Genomic DNA, 15444 nt, shown 5'->3' with positions numbered 1-15444 from the left:
GGGGTAGGGGAGGCCAGGGGAAGGTCAATGGGGAAAAAAGGGAGACATATGTAATACTCTTTGTAATAATTTAAGCAATAAAATAAAATTTTATATATATATACATATACATATGTATATATATATATATATATAAATTGAGAGCACACTGTATGTCGAGTACCTCTAAGACACTTAACATTTATATTTCATTTTCATGGCAGCCCTATGGAGGCAGCCCTTTTTTACAGATGAAAAAGAAAATATATATATAATAAACAGTAACCAAAAAGTACAGAAACGTTAAATTGTTGACGCGGTGGGACTGTAGGTGCTTCCGCCCTGTCAAACATTTCTTTTCGTATTGGAGTTAGGCGTGTGATCATGTAATTTAAAGACTTGAGTGGGCAAACACAGCACAGGAACTCGGAGGGCGGGGTCTGGGAAAAGGGGAGGAACCCAGAGGCGCAGAGGAGCCGCCAAGAGGAGACTCCGCCAGCCAGACGTCAGCGAGGCGGGGAGCGCCCGCGGGCGTCGCAGCCACAGCTCCCACCCGCGGAAACGATTCCTTTCCGGGAGGCCCACCCGCGGCCACATGCAAATGACCTAAGGCTGGGGGCGGAGCCACTCCCGAAAGGCTCCGGCCGGGCGGGGGGCGGGACAGGATAGGCCCACGGGCTGGCTCTCATTGGCTACCGCAGAGGGGGGCGGGCTCTTCCCGAGGCCCCGCCTCCCCAAGGGAAGGCACCTGCGCCCGAGCCTTCAGGAGAGGGAAGCAGCGGGGTTCCACGGCCCGCGTCGGACACGTAGGTCTGCGTCGCTGTCACCCGCGAGGCAAGGCAGGAAGCGCTGCGGTTCGACCCCCGAGCCCTTCTGTTTTCGAAGGGGCAGCGCTCTTCCTCCCGACCCGCTCCGCCTCCGCTTCTCGCCCCTCCTCCCGAGGCCGGAGCCCCCAGTTTAGGTGGGGCGCGCTGCCCGAGCTCCCGGACCCGGAAGAAGCGCCATCCCCGCCTCCGCCATGGAGCCCCCCGCGCCGTCCCTCACCGAGGAGGACCTGACGGAAGTGAAGAAGGACGTGAGTAGCACCATCTCGCCCTGGCGCCCCGCGGGCTGGGGGCGGGCGGGGGCCGGCTGCCTGCCGCCCGGCGGGCGCGGAAAGCGGAAACCCAGAGTCCGAGTCGGGGGTCAGAGGAGGAGCCTGCGGGTGGGAGGGGCGGGCCGGGCCGCCGGGAGCCTTCATGGAAGTGACCCCCGGCCACCTGTGAATCTACGGTTTAAATCGCTGAAAGCAGAGCTGGGGTGTCCGGGACTTGCTTCGGTGGAGGGTTTCTTCGCCGCCTGCCCCCCGGTGATCCCGCCCCCCCTGCGCTGGGGAGCCGCGCTGTTAGGGGCCGACGGCGCTCGCTCATCCTGAGTCCGGCTCTCCGGGCTGCTGGCTCCCCCTGGAGCAGAGGCTGGACCAGATCAAAGGACCCGAGCAGTGGAGCAAATACATATGTGAAACTCTCTTGCAAAGGGGCCTGGGGGAAGCTCCACAGCTGAAAGCACGACCTGGAATTCCCCTCGTAAGCCAACGCCCACATATTTAAATGGAGGGGAGGGGGGTGAGAACCTGTAGCCCGAGAATTAAATTGACACGCAGACGTTGAAAATATGTAGTGGTTACGTTTTGTTCTGCTTGGATGCGGCAGAAAATCGTAATATTTACTATGCGTCAGCACTGGCTTTGCTGAGATATGACTTGTTTCCCCTTTTCCCTGTGCCTGTAGTTGTTCTGCCAGTTGAGACCTGCATGAGCGCCTGCCACTGAAATAGTTTATGTCAATGCAGATTAAAAACAGAGACTCCACGTGAAGTGTGCTCTGGCTCAACAACACAAAACTTACAAAATCATGTTTGTGCACTGGGCAGGACAACAGCTTTTTAAATGTTCATCTGCTTTAAAATCTCCTTTTCTCTCTCCTGTGAAGTGTATTCCATTGTGCTCACGATTACGGTCGGATTCGTTAGCAGGAGGACACGGGACATAACTTGGACTTTTCTGCCGTAGTGTCCTCATTTAGCAGATATTTATGGAACACTTGCTATGTGGAAAGCACTATCCTGGAGCCTGGACAGATACAAAAAATAACAGGCCCCTGCTTTACATCCTAGTTGAGATGAGATTGGGACATTGATAGTTAATATATAATAAATGAATGCTGTCTTATTCAAGATGTGTGCCAGTAAAACCATGAACTCAGAGAGCTAGGCTTTGCTCTGTTCCAGATGCTGTCTCACACAATTGACAGTGTTCCCATTGAATCTGTACAACAGTCTCTAAGGGAGAGTATTTTCATTCCCGGATCCGGAAGAATTTGATAAAACTGGCAATGAGATATTACAAGTGGAAGAACATAAAACCTGTACACAAACACAGATGTGAAGAGTAGCTTCCAGGCCTTATTTTTTTTCTATGAGTTCATTGATACTCTCCATTTCCATGATTTCAGCCATATCAGAAATTCATAACCTTGGGGAATCATGGATGAGTTTCAGGAGGCCTATGAAAGAAAAGTGTATACACATATTTTTAAAAAATTTTTGTCATGATATTTTCCCAAAATGGTTTATGACCTTTTCTCTCAACTAGAGGCACTTATTTCCAACTGTCTGCTGGAAATCCACTTTTATAACCTGCAGATTCCTCCCCTTGTCTAAAATTGAACTTTTTATCATCCCTCCCCCCAAAGCTGCTTGTTGTTCCTACTGTGTTCTCAGCCTTGATGAATAGTATACCACCATCCATCCTCCTGGAAACTCCCGCTTCTTCCCTATACTCCTCCTTCCCTTCTGCCCCATCTAGTTTACATCATCTTTTTGGTTGAATTTAGTTCAGTTTTATTAATATGGATTACATGCTGCTATGAAGCTGATACTGAGGTTGAATCTAACAGTTCAAATTTTTAAAGCTAAGATTCAATCCTAGTTTGAAAAGAGCTAGATTTCTTAGGAGGAGGGAGATAGACATAAAATGATAATTATAAGTTATAAAACACATTTATCCAAAACACCATTCACTTGGCACTCTGCTAAGTTCAGGGTACACGGAGTCTAACAAAACATACCTGGTTCTTGCCTCCTTCAAACATGTAGGTCATTAGGGTTGAAAACAAATAAATGTATAATTACATTAAGTACTATTAAGGAGACATTAAGGAGACAGACAGATTTTGAGACAATAACGGGGCATCTCCTCGAGGTAGGATGGTCAGGGAAGGTTACATTTAAAGTGGTTCCTGAAAGATATGACAGAACTCAGAATTTGCAAAGATCTTATGACTTGGGGAACAAGGAAAAAGGCAGAAGGTTCCCTGAGGTGAAGTTAGGAAGGTGGCCTAGAGCCATATTATTAAGGGTCTTACAGATGGTAGTAAAGTGTTTGGATTTTTTTCACAAGTGCTGTAGGGACTTATTGAAGAACTAATGTTATATTTTAAAAGATCCCTCTGCCTATTGTGTGGACTAAGGAGAGCAAAAGTGAAAAGAGGGAAGCCAATGAAGAGACTTGTAGAATTTATATAGTTAAGAGATGATGGTGATTTAGATCAGGTTGAAGGCAGTGGAAATGGATGGAGCAGGAGAATTCCAGGTGCATTTTTGAAATAGAAATGATAGGCCTTGTAATGGATTGAATGTAGGAGTTGAGGAAGAGAGTGGAATCAGATTAGTAAGTAGAAATGTCAAACCAGCAACTTAACCAACAAGTCTGGAGATCAGAAGAGAGATCTGACCTGGAAAGGTAAGTATGAGATTGAATGTGTTCACCTAGAAAGTTGAGAGCTAAAAGGGAAGAGAGAAATCATAGAAGAATTTTGAAAAGTGAGAAGTTATAGCCACAGAGATGGGAAGAAAGCCAGGAGAGTGTGGTATGCATATGAGGCAAAAAAAGGTATTTCAAGGAAGTAGTGGTCAACTGTGTTCGTGTTGCTGAGAAGATGATTGAAAAGTATCAGATTTAGCATTAAGGAGGTCATTGGTGACTTTGAGAAGAGTGGTGGGACAGAATGGGAATGTCGGGATGAATTGGGAGATGAAAAGTGGAGTCTTGGTATATAGAAAAATGAAATGTATCCATAGGGTACTGCAAGGACAGAGGAGATGGGTGCCTAACTTATTCTGAGGAGTTTAGGTAAAGCTTCCTGAAGGAGATGACCACTGTCCTGGATCTTAAAGGATGAATAACGACTTGGGGTATAGAGAAGAGAAAACAAGATAAAGGTAACAACGTAAAGAAATGTAGCCGAAACCGGTTTGGCTCAGTGGATAGAGCGTCGGCCTGTGGACTAAGAGGTCCCAGGTTCGATTCCGGTCAAGGGCATGTACCTGGGTTGCGGGCATATCCCCAGTGGGAGATGTGCAGGAGGCAGCTGATCGATGATTCTCTCTCATCGATGTTTCTGACTCTCTGTCTCTCTCCCTTCCTCTCTGTAAAAAATCAATAAAATATATATTTAAAAAAAAAAGAAATGTAGAGTTCCGAACAAGCAGTTTTAGGTACAACATAAAGTACCAGAACTGATAGAGGTGGTGATAGATTAAACTGGAGAGGTAGGTAGGATCCATACTGTGAAGTGCCCTGTCTGACATTATCAAATAACTATTATATTCACTGTCTCATTTAGTCTTCCTAGCAGTCCTCCAAAGTATTATTATTTTATCAGTAGGGAACAGGAAGTTTAGAGAGGTTAAGTAACTTGTCCCAGTTCTCAAGATTTGAACTGAGGTTGGTCTGAGACCTATTCTTCTGCCGATGTTGAGGAAATTGATCCTTTTAAGTCAAGGGTAGAACACAGTGTTTTAAATTTTCAAAAAATTAGCTGGTGACATTTCAATATTAGACTCTATATAACACCCCAGATTTCCATTTTCTTTTGAAAAATTGGAAGATCAGATAGGTGTGTGAAGGAGACTTTTGAGAGGGAGGAGAGAAGTAGAAAGTATAGCTAGGTGTCCATTGTTAATAGTCCATGCAACATATAAGGACCTGAACTAGAGTAATGTTAATAATAGAGATGAAGTGAAGGGACAGATTAGATAAATATAAAGGGTAGAGTGGCAGGTCTTGGTGGGTGGATGATCAGATGTGGCAAGTGAGTGAAAGAGGGAGAAAAGAAAAAGTCAAGGATCAGTTGTAGGTTTTATAGCATGATTAGGTGGGTGGATGAATGAGTTTAACATCAAAGGAAAAGAATAGGGGTAGATAAATCTGGTTTATGACGTTGAATTTCAAGTACCTTTGGGATGTGTAGGTGGAGAAAAGTCTTGATCACATACACAAATATGGGAATCATCAGCATATAGGTGGTAAAAATAATAACAGGTTTTTCAAGGGGTTCATCTTTTTTATGTAGTCTGTCTCTATCTTCACAACTTAAATTTATGCACTCAATATATATTACGTAATATATTGCAGCAATCTTCTAATTGGTCTCCTCTGACCCTCGTTTTTCCTTCTCCCAGTTCTCTGCAAAAATGTTCTTATTGTTTCTTATTTGTAAACCTTAGATGACTCTTTTGGCTACAGGGAAATGTGTGTTCCTCAACATGTTATAAAAATTCTTTTGCCTGGTCGATTGAGTGTTGACTCACGCACCAAGAGGTCACTGGTTCAATTCCCTGTCAGAACACATGCCCCAGTTGTGGGCCCAATCCCCAGCAGGGGGTGTGGCGGAGGCAGCCAATGGATGTTGACGCGTCAATGTTTCTATCTCTCCATTCCTCTCGCTCTAAAATCAATAAAAACATATATTTTTAAAAATTTTTCCATGATTTCACCCCCGTTTTCCTTACTAATTACTTTCCTCACCACCCTGTCACATGCAGCCTGTGTGCCAACTACCCCAGACTTTTTGCTATTTTCCCACTGTGCACCTTGCTCTAGCAAAAGTGTAGCCTCTGTAAATTTCCCAGATATTGTAGGTAGAGTGAATTGCTTACTCTGTGCTTCCCCAGTCTTTTAATTTCTGGGTCATACCACATTGTCTTTTAATTATTGGCTTACTTGTGATACGTACTCTCCAACTAGACCATATGCCCTTTACTTGTGGGATTCAAGTCTTGTTGATCTTTGCATGCTTAGCACCTGGTATATTAGGTATTTAGATATATGAATGTTTGTTGTGTGAATAAACAAATGAATTTTGGGGTTCAGTGGACTGAGAACTATAGGAACACTTCACCTAGCCTACTTTTCTGCCACCATATACTAGGGTATTTCTAAAATCTTCCATTGCCTTTTGATCATCATTATAAATGTAAGTCAAATTAGTTATCATTGTTACCATCAGTAACGTTTATTGATCATTAACTTCTCTAAGAACTTTACATGTACTTATTCTTCATAACACTTAGATGAGGAAACTGAGGCACAGAGGAGTTACTTACCTGTATGTAGTAAACGGAGGAGCTAGAATACATCACTGGCTTTGGACTATTGATGCTGTTTATTCGGACCCATGTCATTTTTCTGCTAATTAAGCCCCTTTAGCTACCTATCAGGTCTAGACCTGTTTTCTGTGATTTCTTTTCATTTCTTTCAGCATTCACTATTCCTTTAAGTTAGGTTTCTCCTCTTCCCCCCTCCCCTCCCCCCGCCTTCTCCACATCTTTCTTTGTTTATATATATATATTATTTTATTGATTTTTTACAGAGAGGAAGGGAGAGGGATAGAGAGTTAGAAACATCAATGAGAGAGAAACATTGATCAGCTGCCTCCTGAACACCCCCTACTGGGGATGTGCCCCCAACCAAGGTATATGCCCTTGACCAGAATCAAACCTGGGACCCTTCAATACGCAGGCCGACGCTCTATCCACTGAGCCAAACTGGTTAGGGCTTCTCCACATCTTTCTGCCTCCCTTCTACTAACTGACTCACTGAGTTACAGTCTTTCCAGCTGAGTCCAAAGATAGACACATTATGGGTCCTTTTAGTTTAGTGAGGTTTTTTTTTTTTTATAATAGTTTTACTCAAGGAAGATGGAAAATTAACAAACATGAGGAAGTTATAAGCTATGAGACCTCAAGTTACCCTCTCTGGTCCTGACTAATTCTGGATTCCTTGATAAATGGTAACTGAAATGTATGGAAGCCTCTGCCCTCATCTTTAGCCCCAAAGGTGGCCTTCAGCAGACTTCTCTATTCCCACGGACCCAAATCCTTTGGATTACCATGACTTCTCCTCACAATGCCCTGGTCTTGGTTTATAGATGTGAACATGAGATCGGAGCAGGACAGAAGCTGTACGGAATGTCTCATCTAGGACTTATTTTGTCTACTCGACTTTCATCTTAATAGCGTGCATTTTAGTAAGCCTGAAGTTTACTACGTGATTTCCTTAGGTGTTAAAAAAAAATAACATTGAAGCACATTTTATGTCTTTCAGGCTTTAGAAAATTTGCGTGTATATCTGTGTGAAAAAATCATAGCTGAGAGACATTTTGATCATCTGCGTGCAAAGAAAATACTCAGTAGAGAAGACACTGAAGAAATTTCTTGCCGAACATCAAGTAGAAAAAGGGCTGGAAAATTGTTAGACTACTTACAAGAAAACCCCAAAGGACTAGATACCCTTGTTGAATCTATTCGGCGAGAAAAAACACAGAACTTCCTGATACAGAAGATTACAGATGAAGTGCTAAAACTTCGAAATATAAAACTAGAATATCTGAAAGGTAAATATCTTAGATATCCAAGAGTTCATTTAAATGTAACAATGCTTTTAGAAGTAAAATGCAAAACAATAACAAAAAAACCCAGAAATGATCATTTTGCTTTCATTGAAAAGTTTAAGCTTCAGAATTACATTCATTTGCATTTTTAACTTATATATAGTAGGATGTCATTATACTGGAAAAGTGGAATATCACTTAATGTTCTATATTTATATCCAGTTAACAGTATAATTTATAGAAAATATAACTATAATAAAGTCCCAGTGTACACAGGGGTTTGTTTCTAAAGTCAGCAGAATGGCAGATTAAGCTAGTCAAAAGTAACTCCTGAAAATGCACTTACACATAAAGAATAGTGTATAAACAAAGTATTTTAATATGTCCAACTCAGTTTTTCTCCTACCAGTTGATCACAAGATAAAGTAGTTGGCTGTGTTTATAAGAATCATGTTGTATAAATTATACATAACTTTAAACACTAGAATTATACTCAGTCTGGCAAAATGTGAGAGAGGCATGAGAACTGAGGTGGATGAAGGAATAGCAAATTTATGTCTCCTGTTTCACCCTAACCCCAGTGCACACACTCACTGATTGGAATGGTCTGTAGAATTGCTTGTACAATTTAAATTCCCCTCTCGCCCTAAACCCCATCTCATTCTCCATCTCTCTTTCCAGAGCAGTTACGTTAAATGTGAATATGATGTAACTCTATTCCAGCTGCTGTAGGCACTGGGAGTACAGAAATGAGTAATTTGGGGTTCTGCCTTTAAGGAGATCACTCTCTATAAGTGCATGCTGGAACACAGTGGAAGTTTCCCCTTCTGAGCCATATTTAAAAAAATAGTTTCTATAGCATGGAACAGACATGCTGACTGTATTGTGAAATTGAAAAACTAGTGGGAAAAAATGATATATAAATGTGCTTTATAGACTTCAAGTTTTACATAACATTTGTCAACTCAGAAGGTTCTGTGTCAATAGATAGTTGTGGGTTGAATATTTTTGCTAAGCCTAACAAAAATAAATGTGTTTGTGTTTATTCTTTCTGTATTGAGGCTAATTGTTGGCTATACCGTTTTGATATGGTAAAATTCTTTGATCAGAACAACTGCCATCACTTAAGTAAATTGTTAGGTTGAAAATCAGAACATTATTTAATGTGAAGAGGAAACCTGGCATCTAGTTCTCTTTTTTCAATGAAATAGTCCTGGAATGCTAGGCATGACTTCACTGTTTCTGGGCCCCTGTTTGCCCATCTTTAATAGTAAGAGATTCAAAAAAAAAAAAAATAGAGGCTCTCCCAGATGACCTCTAAAATCCCTTCTACTTCTAACACCCTGTGATTCAAGACTCAGTAATTAAGATTCATTAATTCGCCCTAACTGGTTTGGCTCAGTGGATAGAGCGTCGGCCTGCGACATGAAAGGTCCCAGGTTCGATTCTGGTCAAGGGCATGTACCGTGGTTGCGGGCACATCCCCAGTCGGGGGTGTGCAGGAGGCAGCTGATCGATGTTTCTCTCTCATCGATGTTTCTGACTCTCTGTCCCACTCCCTTCCTCTCTGTAAAAAATCAATAAAATATATTTTAAAAAAAATATTCATTAACTCATAGAATTTTAGCTATACCCTGTTTAAATTTTGTTTTTATTAGATAATGGTTTTTTGTGCCAATATGTTAAAGAATATTAGTTGTGAAAGCCATTTCTTTCTCTTTTTTTAATATATAATTTTTTATTTCAAAGAGGAAGGGAGAGAGAGAGAGAGAGACATCAATGATGAGAGAGAATCATCGATCAGCTGCCTCCTGCATGCCCCTACTCGGGATTGAGCCTGCAACTGGGCATGTGCTCTTGACCAGAATCAAACCTGGGACCCTTTAGTCCGCAGGCCGACACTCTATCCACCAAGCCAAACCAGCCAGGGCTGAAAGCCATTTCTTACTTTATGAAAAATTTTAAGGACTACTTTATTTTTCCCAGGTCTTTCAATGGTTAAGGATATAAGTATACGAAGTGAGTTTATAGCATGTTATTTAGCTTCCTTGAGACTATTTCCTTACCTAGAAAACGTATGTAATTGTATACACTTCATAGTTGTTGGGAAAAGCAAATGAAATGTGAAATGGATTATGACAGAATTTGTAAGTTATTTAAATTTTGTGTGGTAACTAGTTTGTAATATTTAAAATTGAACTCAATTTTCTTGTTACTTTTTATTAACATCTGAATAATTTTATTGTAGGACTAAAATGTAGCAACTGTGAGCCTTTTCCAGATGGAGCCACAAACAACCTCTCTAGATCTAATTCAGATGAGAGTTATTTCTCTGAAAAACGGAGAGCGTCCACTATGTACCATCCCGAAGGAGAATCCAGCACAGCCCCTTTTTTTTCTACTCATTCATCTCTGAATTTGCCTGTCCTAGAAGTAGGCAAAAGTGAAAACCCTACATTCTCTTCAACTACACTTCCCAGACCTGGGGACCCTGGGGCTCCTCCTTTGCCCCCAGACTTGCAGCTAGACGAAGAAACTTGTGGAAACTCTAGTGAGATGTTTCTTCCCTTAAGATCACGTGCTCTTTCAAGGCAATGACAGTTTACAGCCTCTTCTATTTTTTTAATAATGACTAATATTTGGAAGAATATGAATCTTTATAAAACTGCTATAATGACTTATTAACACCTGATACATCTCTTTTTAAATGCAATGTAAGCACACTTTGTAAATAGACTTTTGTGGATACTTTTAGATAGCTAAAGTAAATCATGTTGATCATGTACTTTTCAGAATTTTGTGGGTTTTGTTTTTTTTTTGTTTTTCATTTTATTGGTATTTGCTGTTTTCACATTTTTTATGTTTTAAGACCAATTTTAATAGGGAACATTTCTCTATTTGATAATAGAGTCTCAGACTAGGAATGATGTTTCTCAGTGCATTTGTGCTAGAAATTTTCACAGTCTAATAGTCCTTTCCAACCATCTAGCAGTAAATTTTCAGGATGAAGCTGTTTCTAAATCTCCTATATAATAAAAGCCTAATATGCAAATTGTCCCTTCAACTGGGAGTTCAACTGCTCGCTATGACATGCACTGACCACCAGGGGGCAGCGTGGAACATAGCAGGCATTGGTGACGTGGCGCTGGCAGCGGGTAGCAGTGGAGGCACTGCCGGCCCCGATGGGCCCTGACGAGAGCAGGACCGCAGCGGAATGGTGGAGCAGGTGAGCAGGCAGCACCAGGCCAAGGCAGGTGCGAGCAGGGTCCGATCACCCCAAAGACAGCGACCAGCAGCGGCAGTGGGGGGTGGGGCCGCCGCCTGGCTCCCACGCGCTGAGGGAGCTGGATGGGGACCCGATGACTCAGGTGGAGGGGGGCACACGGGGCCCAGAGGTCAGCTGGGACCTGTCCTTCCTCACCAGACGCTTGTGCTTCGATCACTGGCCAGGCCTAGGGACCACACCCGTGCACGAATTTCATGCACTGGGCCTCTAGTTGATAATAAAGCGAATCACTAATGGGAAAAACTGTCAGTGAACCAAAAAAAAATCTCTTTCCTACTTAGTTTGGCTTGCAGACACAACAAAATCCCCTTCTGATGCACAGGAACATAGGAGTTTGAGCCACCTAAAATCTCAATTTGCCAACATACATCTACTAACCTTACTAATTCACGCTACTTTCTTAAGATTTTCACATTTTCATTCCTAAAGAAAAATCTTTACAAAAACCTGTTATTACATGTAATTTGATGAGGTTTTTAAGAAATACTTTTTCTGCACTTTTCTTTTAATGAGGACCACTGTGCGAGTTAAAATAACTGGAACAAAATGTTTTTTTCCCATGTGTGTATGTGTTTGTCTGTTTTTAATACTATTTGTAACAATCAAAGTAGTTAGATTTTTCTATTTGTTATATAACAAAGTTTGACTAAATTTGTGCATTTATAAATTATGCTCTCATTGTGTTCATTTAAATTATAATTCTATTTTCTGATCTCCAGCTAATATATTTCCATTAGTTGCAAAAAACGGAGATGGAAACATGCTATTAACAATAAAAGTTTTTAAATTGTGCTGTGTTTCGGAAGTTTCAAACTTTTCAGTAGGAAGAAATATATAAAACAGTTACTTTATATGTACTAATTTTTATAGAAAACATTGCAAGTTATGGGATCGAGTTGTATTTCTGGATAGACTGAGTTTATCACTCATGAAGATTGGCATATTGGTTTTAAAAAATTGTCAAGACTGGGTGATTTTTTTAGTGTAAACATTTTCTTTTTTTTTTTTAATATATTTTTATTGATTAAGATATTACATATGTGTCCTTGTCCCCACGTTACCCTCTACCCGCCCCCCCCCGCTCATGCCCTCACCCCCCCCCCCCCCCCCGTTGTCCATGTCCATTGGTTAGGCCTATATGCCTGCATGTAAGTCCTTTGGTTGATCTTTCCCCCTTACCCCCACCCTCCCCTACCCTCCCTCCAAAGCCCGACAGTCCAATCAATGCCTCTCCGTCTCTGGATCAGTCCTTGTTCATCAGTTTATGTTGTTCATTATATTCCACAAATGAGTGAGATCATGTGGTATTTATCCGCTCTCCAGTTCCATCCATGCTGTGGCAAATGGTAAGAGTTCCTTTTTCTTCTTCCTCTTCTTAAAGAATACCTTTCAGCATTTCATATAATGCTGGTTTGGTGGTGATGAACTCCTTTAGCTTTTTCTTATCCGTGAAGCTCTTTCTCTGACCTTCTATTCTGAATGATAGCTTTGCTGGATAAAGTAATCTTGGTTGCAGGTTCATGCTATTCATCACTTTGAATATTTCTTGCCACTCCCTTCTGGCCTGCATGGTTTCTGTTGAGAAATCAGCTGACAGTCGTATGGGTACTCCCTTGTAGGTAACTGACTGTCTTTCTCTTGCTGCTTTTAAGATTCTCTCTTTGTCTTTTGCTCTTGGCATTTTAATGATGATGTGTCTTGGTGTGGTCCTCTTTGGATTCCTTTTGTTTGGGGTTCTCTGCGCTTCCTGGACTTGTAAGTCTATTTCTTTCACCAGGTAGGGGAAGTTTTCTGTCATTATTTCTTCAAATAGGTTTTCAATATCTTGCCCTCTCTCTTCTTCTGGTACCCCTATAATTCTGATGTTGGTACGCTTGAAGTTGTCCCAGAGGCTCCTTACACTATCTTCATATTTTTGGAATCTCTTTTCTTTTTTCTTTTTCGGTTGGGTATTTTTTGTTTCTTTGTATTTCAAATCTTTGACTTGATTTTTGGGATCCTCTTGTCTGCTGTTGGATCTCCGTAGATTATTCTTTATTTCAGTCAGTGTATGCTTAATTTCTAGTTGGTCCTTTTTCATGTTCTCCATGGTCTCACTATACTTATTGAGGGACTCATTAAATTTATTGGCGGTTTCCATAAAATTCTTGAAAAACCTTATAAACGTGGCCTTGAACTCTATATCCAGTCGTTTGCTTCCTCCATTTCTGCCATTTGTGACCTGTTTCTTTGTCTCCGCATTTTGGCTGCTTCCCTGTGTTGATAGAGTGGTTTTGTGTGCTAGGTGTCCTGTAGGGCCCAGTGGCTCAGCCTCCCCAGTTACCTGAGGTGGACACTCTTGGTGCACCCCCTCGTGGGCTTTGTGCACAGTCTTGTTGTAGCTATGCCTTGGTTGTTGTAGGATCACTGGGAGGAATTGACCTCCAGGGCAATTGGCAGTGAGAATCAGCTGTGTCTGCAGTGGGAGAACTTCTGTGCTGGAGACACCCTTCTGGGGCAAGACTTGCTTCAGTGGGGCTTTGGTGCTCACTGAGACTGCCCCCTGAGTGTGTCCCTTATGGATCTGAGGAGTTGTGATCTGGATGGTTCCCCTCTGACCACTGGGTACAGTGGCTCTTGGATCTAAGGAGGTGCTAATTTAGCCTCTGCCTGAGGTTACACAGCAGGAACTACGAGGAGAACTGCAGATTCCCCTTCCCTTTTTTTGGAGTTTGGAAGTGCCCTGATGATGCTCAGCTGTGTAGCAATGCAAGCCGCTGTGGGGCCTTGGGCCTTCTCTTGGAAGTTCTGGGTCTATCTGGCCTGGCTGTGGTTAGGTAATTACAGGTTGCAAATGGCCGGGGCATTCATATGCAAAAGCCTCTGCCTCAGCCTGGGTGGGGCGGGGTCTCAAGAAATCAAAGGGCGGAGAAAGCAGCTATGGCGGAGCCTCAGCCCTGCCCTAAGGAGTCGCGAGTCCCAGTGTCCCGGCAATGGCTGCAAGCACCTCTGAGGGAAAGCCGCTCTCAAGCTCGCCCGCTGCCAGACAGTCCAGTATCTCCCCGTATGAGTCCTGGGTCCCCAGAGACTTCCCGGAACCGAATTTCAGAGCCATCGGGAGCTTGTGTCTCCCTCCGGATTCAAAAAGACAGCCGCGTCCTCAGGTGCCAGACCCTTTCCGCGCGCGAGCCCCCGTACCTCTGCACTCCACCTCCGCAGCTCCTCCTGCTCGCAGTGTGCTTTTCTTTCCTTCTAGTTGTAGAATTTACACTCAGCCAGCCCTCCTGTAGTTCTGGATGATGTCCACCGTGTGTTTTTGGTGCATTTATCGATTGTTGTGGGAAGCAGCAATTTCCCGGTGTTTAAGCCGCCATCTTAGTTTCTCCTCTAGTGTAAACATTTTCTAAGGATTATGGAGAAACATGTTTCATGTCCAATGTAGCATAAGAAAATAGTGGCATTACATTTAAATAAATCTATTTTAAAAGCAGAAGCAGTCTTTTCTTATTATTAAAATTTGATATGCAGTTGTTTTTTTTAAATTTAAGTAGGATTTACTCATAATCAAAGACCATAATTTTTTTTTTATTACTTTATTGATTTTTTACAGAGAGAAAGGGAGAGGGATAGAGAGTCAGAAACATTAATGAGAGAGAAACATCTATCAGCTGCCTCCTGCACGTCCCCTACTGGGGATGTGCCGGCAACCAAGATACATGTCCTTGACCAGAATCAAACCTGGGACCCTTCAGTCCACAGGCCGACACTCTATCCACTGAGCCAAACCAGTTAGGGCTCAAAGACCATAATTTAGATATGCTAGAGTACCTATATTTGTAGTTTATAACACTGAGTTTCTTCAGACTTTTGAATAGCTATATAGACAATAAAATTGTGTTTTTTAAAAAACACATTTAGGTTTTTGGGTTTTCTGAATCCTATAAAGTCATCCCCCCCACCCCCCCCATTAAACACTGAAAACAAGCCAAACACTGAAAACAAGCCAAACACTGAAAACAAGCCAAACACTGAAAACAAGCCATTGCCCCCTTGCCAACAAATGTTTAAATGAATGATTGACATGATAACAATAAAACTGGTTACTGGGTTGATTAATATAGCAGTGAAAAGGTTACTTTTTACAGATACCATATTATCAACACAATACTTTTGAGCTCACTTTTTAATCGCTTTTTGGAAGAATTAATAAACTTTTTTAAAGCAGTTTTAAAGGTTTACAGAAAACTTGAGCAGAAAGTACGAAGTTACGGTATATTCCCTCTCCTGTTTCCCATATTAGCATCTCTAATTAGTGTGATACATTTGTTAGAAGTGATGAACCAGCCTTGATACATTATTAACTAAAATTAGTAGTGTACATTAGGGTTCTTTCTGTGTTGTACAGTTCCGCAAGTTTTGACAAATGCAAAATGTCATGTATTCACTATTCTAAAATATGATACAGAGTAGTTTCACTGCTCTAAAAAT

At 41.9% G+C, this 15444-nt stretch overlaps 1 protein-coding gene across 1 annotated transcript; it reads left to right on the top strand.

Annotated features, from left to right (window-relative positions):
* The first annotated feature begins 723 nt into the window (after positions 1–723).
* BCL10 (BCL10 immune signaling adaptor) lies at positions 724–11768 on the top strand. The gene is made up of 3 exons (XM_036349472.1): positions 724–1054; positions 7406–7694; positions 9940–11768. The coding sequence occupies exons 1-3, from the start codon at positions 998–1000 to the stop codon at positions 10287–10289; spliced, it is 696 nt and encodes a 231-aa protein (XP_036205365.1). The 5' UTR covers positions 724–997; the 3' UTR covers positions 10290–11768.
* Positions 11769–15444: the final 3676 nt, after the last annotated feature.

This window comes from Myotis myotis, unplaced genomic scaffold, assembly GCF_014108235.1.
Source record: "Myotis myotis isolate mMyoMyo1 unplaced genomic scaffold, mMyoMyo1.p scaffold_m19_p_2, whole genome shotgun sequence".
Taxonomy (NCBI): domain Eukaryota; kingdom Metazoa; phylum Chordata; class Mammalia; order Chiroptera; family Vespertilionidae; genus Myotis; species Myotis myotis.
This window is presented reverse-complemented; position numbering and strand designations above follow the sequence as displayed.

Coding starts and splice junctions, on each gene's coding strand:
- BCL10 (XM_036349472.1), top strand. CDS start 998: ATGGAGCCCCCCGCGCCGTCCCTCACCGAGGAGGACCTGACGGAAGTG. Junction 1,055..7,405: donor TGACGGAAGTGAAGAAGGAC/GTGAGTAGCACC, acceptor TATGTCTTTCAG/GCTTTAGAAAATTTGCGTGT. Junction 7,695..9,939: donor AAAACTAGAATATCTGAAAG/GTAAATATCTTA, acceptor ATTTTATTGTAG/GACTAAAATGTAGCAACTGT.